General features: G+C 53.6%; 4 protein-coding genes across 4 annotated transcripts; 1 reads left to right on the top strand and 3 right to left on the bottom strand.

Annotated features, from left to right (window-relative positions):
- Positions 1 to 973: 973 nt before the first annotated feature.
- BZA70DRAFT_282894 (mitochondrial carrier domain-containing protein) lies at positions 974 to 2,260 on the top strand. The gene is made up of 2 exons (XM_064913356.1): positions 974 to 1,581; positions 1,639 to 2,260. The coding sequence occupies exons 1-2, from the start codon at positions 1,079 to 1,081 to the stop codon at positions 2,207 to 2,209; spliced, it is 1,074 nt and encodes a 357-aa protein (XP_064766640.1). The 5' UTR covers positions 974 to 1,078; the 3' UTR covers positions 2,210 to 2,260.
- A 169-nt stretch (positions 2,261 to 2,429) lies between these two features.
- On the bottom strand, positions 2,430 to 4,372 carry BZA70DRAFT_69713 (GTP-binding protein ypt1). Its single transcript, XM_064915334.1, has 3 exons — positions 4,067 to 4,372; positions 3,139 to 3,310; positions 2,430 to 3,075 (listed from the first exon to the last, which is right to left on the bottom strand). Exons 1-3 carry the CDS (start codon positions 4,075 to 4,077, stop codon positions 2,650 to 2,652), a joined length of 609 nt encoding a protein of 202 aa, XP_064766639.1. The 5' UTR covers positions 4,078 to 4,372; the 3' UTR covers positions 2,430 to 2,649.
- A 160-nt stretch (positions 4,373 to 4,532) lies between these two features.
- BZA70DRAFT_259953 (uncharacterized protein) lies at positions 4,533 to 6,684 on the bottom strand (the record flags this gene model as incomplete). The annotated part of the gene is made up of 2 exons (XM_064910871.1): positions 6,539 to 6,684; positions 4,533 to 6,465 (listed from the first exon to the last, which is right to left on the bottom strand). Exons 1-2 carry the CDS (start codon positions 6,553 to 6,555, stop codon positions 4,533 to 4,535), a joined length of 1,950 nt encoding a protein of 649 aa, XP_064766638.1. The 5' UTR covers positions 6,556 to 6,684.
- Positions 6,685 to 10,215, bottom strand: BZA70DRAFT_282886 (uncharacterized protein). Its single transcript, XM_064913355.1, has 3 exons — positions 9,473 to 10,215; positions 7,624 to 9,416; positions 6,685 to 7,565 (listed from the first exon to the last, which is right to left on the bottom strand). Exons 1-3 carry the CDS (start codon positions 9,891 to 9,893, stop codon positions 7,167 to 7,169), a joined length of 2,613 nt encoding a protein of 870 aa, XP_064766637.1. The 5' UTR covers positions 9,894 to 10,215; the 3' UTR covers positions 6,685 to 7,166.
- Positions 10,216 to 10,235: the final 20 nt, after the last annotated feature.

Below are 10,235 nucleotides of genomic sequence, written 5' to 3'. Positions count from 1 at the left end.
TTCGACCACGCAGGCAGGGCACAGAGAAGGGAGATAGGATTATAGAGTTGAAAACACACTGATGTTATTCACCTGATGACCAACATCGCCACCTAATAACTAGAGTAAGAAACGACATCCCCGGACAGTTCAGTCACGACAGCACTTCATCATCCAAAGAGTACAAAAAATACAAAGAATAGAAGAAAACACAAGAAATAATAACACATCACCTCTCTCAGTCTCACACTCTCTGACACGGCACAACCCACACGCACACACACACGCACACGCACTTCAACAACCACAAGCAGGACCGAGACCACGAGAGATACTCCCGAAGACTCGACAGCCACTCGATCGACTTCAGAGCTTGAACTTCGATGCAGCCCGGGGGGGACAGATGAGGAGGGGGAGGAGAGGAGGGGGGAGAGGGGGTGGAGTGTAAGAGTGCATGAACTGCATGTTCTGATGATGATGCATCAGACTGTACAGTCCATGCACCTTACACTCAAGAACACAGAACAGTGATAAAACAGATATAAAAGAGAAAAACAAGAAAAACAAGAAAAAGATGATGAAGATGATGAAGGAGACAAAGCACAGAAGGGGCAAAACCAAAGAGCAATCAAACCGTACAGTTGTAGCAAGCGCGAGGAGCACCGAATCCAGAAGGACGCGAGAAGTTGTTCTGTTCGTAGGACATTTTGTTGATTATGATAGCTGATAGAATGCAGATATAGAAAGCAGGAAGTGGTTCTTGTTGTTGCTGTGAAGAAGTCGAGGAGAAAACGGCGGCACCGCAGATTTTTATTTTAAAAACTTTTCCAACTCTCTTGTCCCGATCCGGCCTAGCGCGGTCTCGCCCGCCAGAGCCCTCGCCACGTGACGGTTGTGCATTACGTAAGTGCTGACTACTCTTTGAGGGACGATCGCCTCGGTAGGGAATAAACACATGCGGGGAGCTGCCTCGGTTTCTGGTTCTGATATTTGATCCGCTTGATTCCTGCTGTTCTGCTCTGTCTGCTTCTTCTACTACTTCTTCTTCTTCTTCTTCTACTACTACTTCTACTACTACTTCTACTACTTCACTACAGCCATGTCCTCCTCTGACTCTGTCGCCCAGGCCCTCGCCGGCGCAGGCGGCGGCGCCCTCGCAATGATCACAACCTACCCGCTCATCACCCTCTCCACCCGCGCGCAGACCGAGCGTCGCAAGTCCGTCTCCGCAGACTCCTCCTCCGCCGCCGCAACAGTCGACCTCCCGGACTCTTCAAAATCCGCCGTCGACGCTGCTCGGAAACGGCTCGCCGCGCTCAAGAAGAAACCCTCGATCGTCGCCGCCGCGAGCAAGATCATCCAGCGCGAGGGCGTCTCGGGATTGTACTCGGGACTGCAGTCGGCGCTGTTTGGAATCAGTGTGACGAATTTTGTGTATTACTACTTTTACGAGGGGACTCGGAGCGTCTTCGAACGTCGCAAGGCGCTCAAGAGCGGCGCGGCGGCGGCGGCGGCAATCAGTCAGTCAATGTCGACCCTCGAGTCCATGCTCGCAGGCGCCATCGCCGGCTCTGCCACCGTCATCCTCACAAACCCCATTTGGTATATTTCCTCTGTCCTCTCTTCCTCATCTACAATCATAATACTAATATCCACCAGGGTCGTCAACACCCGCGAAACCGCCCGCGTCGGCTCCGCACCAAAACAATCCACCTTTGCAACCATCCGCGACATCCTCGAAAACGACGGCCCCGGCGCCTTCTTCGCGGGTCTCATGCCGGCTCTCGTGCTCGTCATCAACCCGATCCTGCAGTACACAATCTTTGAACGCCTCCGCGCCGTCATCGAGCGGAAACGCGCCCTCCGCCCGCTCGACTTCTTTATCCTCGGCGCGCTGGGGAAACTTGTCGCTACGTCGACGACGTATCCTTATATCACCGTCAAAGCGCGCATGCAAGTCCAGCGGCGCAGAGCAGCGGCTGCCGCGGAGGCTGCTTCCTCTTCTGACGCAGCTGCGGCAGATGCACCTCCTGTCTACACATCCACCGTCTCGGCACTCAAGCAGATCGCTTCGACGGAAGGTTGGAAATCGCTCTACTCTGGGATGGATTCAAAGATCGTGCAGAGCGTCTTGACCTCTGCCTTTTTATTCTATTTCAAGGAACAGCTTGTCGTCGCCGCCGTTGCTTTCCTCCAACTCGCTCGTCGTAAGAGACTTGCTGCAAACTAACTCTGCCATAACTACTACTACTCTGCTATAACTATGCTATCAATATGACTTATATATAAATTGCCTCATTAATGTATGTATCAACAAAAACAAAACAATCACTCAGACACACCCTTGCAATAACTCAAACAAGAATTACAGACAATAAACAGTATGAGAATAACAAGAATAGATATGTCTGACTCCCGAGCGCGGTACTTGGAACAAGGTACTCAGAACAAGGTGCTTATAACAAATCATAAAAGACAAAGCAAAATTACACATTGACCTTAAATCTGTAAATCAAATCGATTATAAAAAAAAGAAGAGTAAAAGAGTATACCGCGCTCACTCATCATCCACTTCTCTTATCCTCTCTTCTCTTCCTTCTCCTCCTCTCAAAACAAAAAAGAACAAAAACAAATATTAAAATAGAAATAGGTAAAAACTATAAAACAAACTCAGCAGCAGCCTCCCGCAGCTCCAGGTCTGATTGTCTCGCCCTCTCCAATCCGCACCTGTCCCTTTCCACTGCTCGCAGGCGCAGTCCCCATCCGCTCCTTAATCTGTCTCGCCATCGTCAAAAACGCCTGCTCGACGTTCGTCGCGTTCTTCGCCGACGTCTCCAAAAACGGAATGTTGAGACTGTCCGCAAACTCCTTCGCAACAGTGTGCTCCACAACCTTCTTGTCCGCCATATCGGACTTGTTGCCCACTATTAACTTGTTCACCCCCTCCGTCGCATAGCGGTCAATCTCCTGCAGCCACTGCTTCACGTTCGTGAAACTCTCCATGTCCGTCACATCGTACACAATTATAATTCCGTGCGCACCTCTATAGTATGACGCAGTGATTGTGCGGAATCGCTCTTGTCCAGCCGTGTCCCACTGTAAATACTTGTTAGTCTCTGTTTCTTCATCTCTCCTGCTTAACTCTACTCATCTACTCACAATCTGAAGTTTGACTGTCTTTCCATCCAGCTCGATAGTGCGGATCTTGAAATCGACTCCGATCGTCGATATGTAGGACTCGGTGTATGTGTCGTCCGCAAAACGCAGCAGCAGGCAAGACTTGCCCACACCAGAGTTGCCGATCAACAGCAGTTTGAACAAGTAGTCGTATCTGTCATCAGTAAGTCAGTATTCGCTGTGATTAGAGTAATGGGTCTGTTCTGAAGTCTTTGGCGCTGGTGAGGGACTGGTGACGCAATCTCGCAGATCACAGAGTCGGCTGATGAGTCCAGTCCAGTCCAAGTCCTGATCATATCACCAGTGATCTCTATCTTCCTGCGTATTCTCAACAACAGCAAAAAATGAGAAGTGCGGGTCTGACGAAAATCGGATCGATGATCTCGGGTGTGCTGGCGGTGGCAGTGAAGTGGCTGGCGTTTCAGCTAGGCGCAGGAGCACACGACGTCACGACCGACCATGTCGGATTTTCTTTAATCTTTGCCGCATCATAAAATCTGCCGCAGAAACAATATCGAGTAATCTTGGATGAAAAAAGGAGGGCGGTGATGGTGGGGTGAAGCGACCAAATCTGAGATCCGAAAGTCGCGGTCGCGGGTCGCGGGTCGCGGGCCGGTCTGCAGCCCTGCAGCGTAGCGCAGTCTCACTCCCTGCCAGCGCCGAGGTGATGACGCAGCCAGAAACAGAGGGCGGATACAATAAAATCAAATTAATAGGAAAACTCTGGTGAATCAGGGAGGTTAGCATGTCTGTCGATTCGATGGGCAGAGGTGGGAGGTGGCAGGACGGAGCGGGAGCGGTCGCCAAGGCAGCTCAGCGTGAGCTAGTGAGCCAACCAGCAGCAGCAGCGAAGCCAGCGGGAGGAAGAGGAAAGAATAGCAAGAAGCAGGCAAGAAGAAGAACATACCACTCAGGATTCATGATTGTATCGGTGCGGTGATGGGGAAGTAGAGTGTGCAGAAGGAAGGAGTAGAGCGAGATAGAAAGAGGAAGAGGGCGCAGGCAGCGAGGCAGATGGGGGGAGTCGCCGTGATCGCGCAGAGTCCGGGTAAGTCAGCTGCTTGAACCCGAACCCTGATTTGCTCCCAACGCAGCCACACTTGTGCCTTCTACTATTAACTACTACTATTCTATAGTCTTATGTTGTTATATTCAGCTATTTGACCCTAACAATACTACAATACTACAATAAAGCAAAAGGAATGACAGAAAACAAATCCATATGTTATTAACAATAAACCCTCAAAATATTACAAAGACTCTGGGCTCTCATTTACAACACTCATCTTCTAAAAGACAAATCAACTTCATTCTTTTTTTCCTTTACCCTATGCAAACCAAAGATAAAAAACCCTTTTCATTCACCGACTATTCCTTTAGTCGACCTCCTCAACGGTGGGGCCGTCGCTGCCAGGAGCCTCAGCTCCCGCACCGGGGAATCCACCAGGAGCGCCACCAGGAGCACCGCCAGGAGCACCGCCAGGAGCACCGCCAGCGTTGTAGAACTTCATCATGATCGGGTTGGCAACGCCCTCGAGCTCCTTCTGCTTGTCGGAGAACTCCTCAGTGGTAGCGGTCTGGTTGCTGTCGAGCCACTCGACGGTCTCGTCGATAGCCTTCTGCAGCTTCGACTTGTCATCAGCATCGAGCTTCTCGTTGACCTTCTCCTCGCTGAGAGTGTTCTTGAGCGAGTACGAGTACGACTCGAGACCGTTCTTGGCAGCAATACGAGAAGACTCCTTCTCGTCGTCCTCCTTGTACTTCTCAGCCTCGGAGACCATGCGCTCAATGTCCTCCTTCGACAGACGGCCCTTGTCGTTTGTGATCGTGATCTTGTTCGACTTTCCGGTGCCCTTCTCGACAGCAGACACGTTCAAGATTCCGTTGGCGTCAATGTCGAAAGTGACCTCAATCTGGGGAACACCACGGGCGGCAGGAGGAATTCCAGTGAGCTCGAACTTGCCGAGCAAGTTGTTGTCCTTAGTGCGAGCACGCTCACCCTCGTAGACCTGGATCAACACACCGGGCTGGTTGTCAGCGTAGGTCGAGAAGATCTCAGACTTCTTGGTGGGGATGGTGGTGTTTCTGGGGATGAGCTTGGTCATGACACCGCCAGCGGTCTCGATTCCGAGCGAGAGAGGAGCAACGTCGAGAAGCAAGAGGTCCTGGGTCTTGGACGAGGTGTCGCCAGACAAGATAGCGGCCTGGACAGCGGCACCGTAGGCAACAGCCTCATCGGGGTTGATCGATTTGTTGGGCTCCTTGCCGTTGAAGTAGTCAGAGACGAGCTTCTGGACCTTGGGGATACGGGTCGAACCACCAACAAGGACGATCTCGTCGACGCTCGACTTGTCGAGCTTGGCGTCACGGAGGACCTTCTCGACGGGGTCGATGGTCGAGCGGAAGAGGTCCTGGCAGAGCTCCTCGAAACGAGCACGGGTGATCGAGGTGTAGAAGTCAACACCCTCGAAGAGCGAGTCGATCTCGATCGAGGTCTGGGTGGAGGACGACAGAGTACGCTTGGCACGCTCGCAAGCGGTTCTCAGTCTTCGCAGAGCACGCTGGTTGGAGGAGAGATCCTTCTTGTGCTTGCGCTTGAACTCAGCGACGAAATGGTTGACGAGACGGTTGTCAAAGTCCTCACCACCCAAGTGGGTGTCACCGGCGGTAGCCTTGACCTCGAAGATGCCCTCCTCGATGGAAAGGAGAGAGACATCGAAGGTACCACCACCGAGATCGAAGATCAAGACGTTTCGCTCACCCTCGGCCTTCTTGTCGAGACCGTAGGCGATGGCGGCAGCGGTGGGCTCGTTGATGATACGGAGGACGTTGAGGCCGGCGATGAGACCGGCGTCCTTGGTAGCCTGGCGCTGGGAGTCGTTGAAGTAGGCAGGGACGGTGATGACGGCGTTGGTAACGTCACCGCCGAGGAAGCCCTGGGCGGTCTCGCGCATCTTGGTGAGGATCATGGAGGAGATCTCCTCGGGGGTGAAGACCTTGTCCTCGCCCTTGAACTCGACCTGGATGACGGGCTTGCCGGCGCGGTCGATGACCTTGAAGGGGAAGTGCTTGATGTCGCCCTGGACCTCAGCGTCGGTGAACTTGCGACCGATCAGACGCTTAGCATCGAAGACGGTGTTGGCAGGGTTCATGGCGGCCTGGTTCTTGGCGGCATCACCGATCAGTCGCTCGGAGTCGGTGAAGGCGACGAAGGAGGGTGTTGTGCGGTTGCCCTGGTCATTGGCGATGATTTCGACTCTGTCGTTGGAGAAGTGGGCGACGCACGAGTAGGTGGTGCCGAGATCGATTCTGGAGAGGTGTTAGTGAGCTGATCCAAGAGAAGAGAAGCAACAAGAGAAGCAAGGCAAGAGCAGATACATACCCAACAGCTTTTGACATTGTGTATTAATGTATGTGATGTGTAATTGAATTGGTGAAAATATTTCTGAGGAGAAAAAAAAAGAGTCCGAGAAGGCGGAAGGAAATGAATTTATCTGCTTCGGCCGCGATCTTCCACGGCCTTCGAGCGGCTTCCAGCTGGGCGACCCTTGCCCTGCGGCTCACTTCTACGTCATTCGGCCTCCTTCGGGTCTCTTCGCGGCTCTTCGCGGCTCTTCTCTGTCCTTCGGGGGTCTGCTCTTTGGTGAGTGTTGAGAACCTATGCGAAGGTTTCATCTGGTCAGAAGACAGGTGTCGTGGTCTTCTCTTCTTCATAGCACCCTCGAGAGCCTTCTGGTCGAGTCTTTACAGCGTCGCAGACCACCACATCGCCACTTACTATGATCGTAGTAAGACTATCATACTCCTTCACTACATTATCATAATCCATACATAACACACTATTACAATATATACTCAATACACATCCATCTTCTCTTGCAAATACATCTTACATCACGACACTGCCGCTGCCGTCCCAGCCGCACTTCCCCTAGCCCAATGATCTCCCAAAACGGCAATATCAAATCACATCATCCTTCCACACCACCCATACCACTCCACCGTTGACATCAACTCCCCGCCATCACTGTATCCATATCGTGACTACTCCCCTCACCTGCCATCAACTCATCGACATCTGACCTCCTCCTCCCCTCCTCACCCTCCACCTCCACCTCCGCCGCCGCCGCCGCCGCCGCGCGCTCAATCTCAATGTTCCTCAAATACCACATGCACGCATAGAAGCACGCGGGCTCGATTATCCCGCAGTCAATCAGATTCAAGCAGTGCTTCCAAAACTCAATCTGCATCGTCCGCTCCCGCAGCGTCTTGCGGTTGTTGCGACAGAACCGCATAAGAGACTCGCTCACGTGCTTGTACGAACTCGGCCGCTCTTCAAAGATGTGCCGGTCCCAGAGCTTGATGAATTCCTTCTCACTCAAAGTCACGTCCTCAAAGTCATCGATCGTCTAAATCGTAGTCAGTCTTAGTCTCTGCCCACCCAATCACGCATAAAAACAAACTCACCTCCTCATGCTTCGTTATCAACCACATATCATCAACCTCGTCCTCGCTCTCAGACACCTCCTCGCCCGTCTTCAAAAGTCTCTTGCCCTTCGTAGTATACAACCTCACCTCCGTCTCCGGCACAGGCAACACCCGTCTCGCCTTTGGCGGCAGCGTCGGCACCGTCTGCACATCGTATATCGTGCTATTCGGCGCCACCGACGCCAGATTCAACCTCAGACTATCCACCGTCGCGCCTTCCCCCCCTGCATCTGGCGTTCCGCTCGCAGACGCAGTCGTCAACCGCGTACTATGATGTTGTCCCGCGTTCACACCCGCCCCGCCGTTCTGCCGGAGCATCATTAGCGACGCTCCTTCCTGAAGCCACGACACGTCGCCGCGCAGGAACGACTGCAGTTTGAACTTCATATGCTTCGGACGCAGCCACTGCATAAGTCGGATATCAAGCACCTTCGGGCTCGCGCGCTCGTACAGAAATTGGCCTGTGATCGTTATATACACGTCTATCGTGAACGGCTTCCGTCTGTCGACCCGGAACGTGAACAGCTCGTGACTGGTCAGAAAATGGAAATGCAGTCGCTCGTAGCTCCCGTAGTCCTTCATCGCGCACCAGGGACATCCGTACCCTCGCAGCACAAACGTCTTGAATTTCCCTTCGAGAGCAAAATGATACCGCGCCTCGACCGTCTCCTCCAAAATCGGCGTCGACGTGCGCACGCTACTCGACCGACCCTCGTCCGCGTCTTCTCGGCGCACTCTCTTCACTCGCTGATTATCCACCGGCCCGTCTTTCTCCTTCTGATCAGCCTGTCTCTGTTGCTCGTCCACCTTTAGCTTCGCTTGCTCCTCCTCGAACGTAGGCGAACTCCAGCCCATGTCGATCTCAATCCCAATCTCGAGCCCGGACCGGACATCCATCGGCACGCCGTTCTTGCGAAACTGCAGCGGCACAACCGTCCCCGGCTCTGCGCTCTCGAGCAGTGAAAAACTGTACTCCCCACGTAGCGAAACCCCAGGCCGCTGGTCTACATTAACCAGCCCCTCCTCATTCCCTTCCCCGTCCTCCTGCTCGTCATCCGCGTCGCAGTCGCTTCGCGTCGCTAAAGAGTCTGCAACCCTCTTTCGAAACGAGGACGCGCTCGGTGGTGTATTCGTCGCAGACCTCAACCCCCTCATTCCCGTCCCGTTCCCAGCCGCCGCGAGCGCGTTCGCCGACAGCTTTCGCGCGCGCGGTGATCGTCTTGCTGCGCCCTTGGGCGACGGACTAAGTGATTGGAACGACGAGTTTCGCGAATTTGACCTCTGCCGGCCGGAGCCGGTCGGAGAAGAGTTGACTTCTGATTCGGCGGCGCGGGTCTTGCGGTGCTGTTGTTTTAAAGGCGTAGCCGACGGACTGGTTTCCATCGTGAACGGCCATGATTTTTCCGAATGCGGGGATAAAGGGCGTAATGTTATCGCAACCATATAAACAAATCTGTCGGCGTGAGAAGATACCAGCGACGCAAGCCCGGCTTCGGCAAGCGTGCTGGCTTTGATATAAAACGGCTCGTCCATAACCACCGACACCACCGCGTTTTTGCTTGACTGTCCGTTTCTCTCGGTCGTCTTATGACTGTCTGCGGACCCTGACCGAGCTGAGTTAGTGCGAGGAATTAGCGTGCAGATCTCTCCGGACTGGTAGAGAAGTTCGTGGGGTGGACGTCTGCCGAAACCAGATTCGTAGACGCGGTAGATTTGCACTTCGCAGCGGCAGTTCGTGGCTCGTAGTTGTACGGGCGATCCTCCAATTTGAGCTGTAATTGTCAGTAAGAAACAGGCAGACACTGAAGCAGAAAGAATGTTCACATACACCGAAGGCTACGGGCAAGTTTAACCACGTTCACAACCTCAATCTTCAAAGTCGGCTGCACAACAAACGGCGACCGTTCAAACTCCGACGCCGACATATTCTCCGCGCGCGCAACCGAGCTCGACAGCAGCCTTTCGCCGACATCGTCGATCGCGACGCGTTGGCGCTTTATCCGCCGCTTGCGGATCCGGGGCTGAAAGCTGCGCGCTGCCCCGCCGCTCTGCGGATGATGCAGGTGCGTGCCCGCTGCTACTGCTGCTGTCGCGCCCGAGTCGGAGAAGGTGTGGTGGCCGTTCGCGGTCGAGGTGGACGCGGGCGTGCGCGCGTCGAATAGGTAGCGGAGGTTGCGGTCGAGGAAGACGGGTTGGCGATAGCGGTGGATATAACGGTACAGCGTCGTGTTGCCCGCATATATCTCCATTCTGCTGCGCGATTCTGTAGGCCAGCGTAAATGTGCTCAAGAATCTTTTGAATATTTGTTCTGTATATCTGATATCCAGCGACTTGCTAACACGTCTCGTCGTGAGGACACTAGTGAATTTAGGGCCAAAGTACTTTGTTCACACCCTGCAGTCGTGCACACACACACACGCACACCAAAACAAACCCCGCGACGCGCTTCAAAGTCGAGTCAAAGCAGACCGGCCGGTACCAGAGCACGATCTGTGCAAGTGCTCGCGAATAACGTTTGTCGACGGGTGCTTTTTCTGCCGAGAACCAGAATGTCTCGAACAGGCTTCCCGGGTGCTCGTAAACGACGCGT

Source organism: Myxozyma melibiosi (genome assembly GCF_037950935.1).
Source record: "Myxozyma melibiosi strain Phaff 52-87 chromosome Unknown BZA70scaffold_11, whole genome shotgun sequence".
NCBI classification, from domain to species: Eukaryota; Fungi; Ascomycota; class Lipomycetes; order Lipomycetales; family Lipomycetaceae; genus Myxozyma; species Myxozyma melibiosi.
The sequence above is the reverse complement of the archived record's forward strand: the minus strand, read 5'-3'. Positions and strand labels throughout refer to the sequence as shown.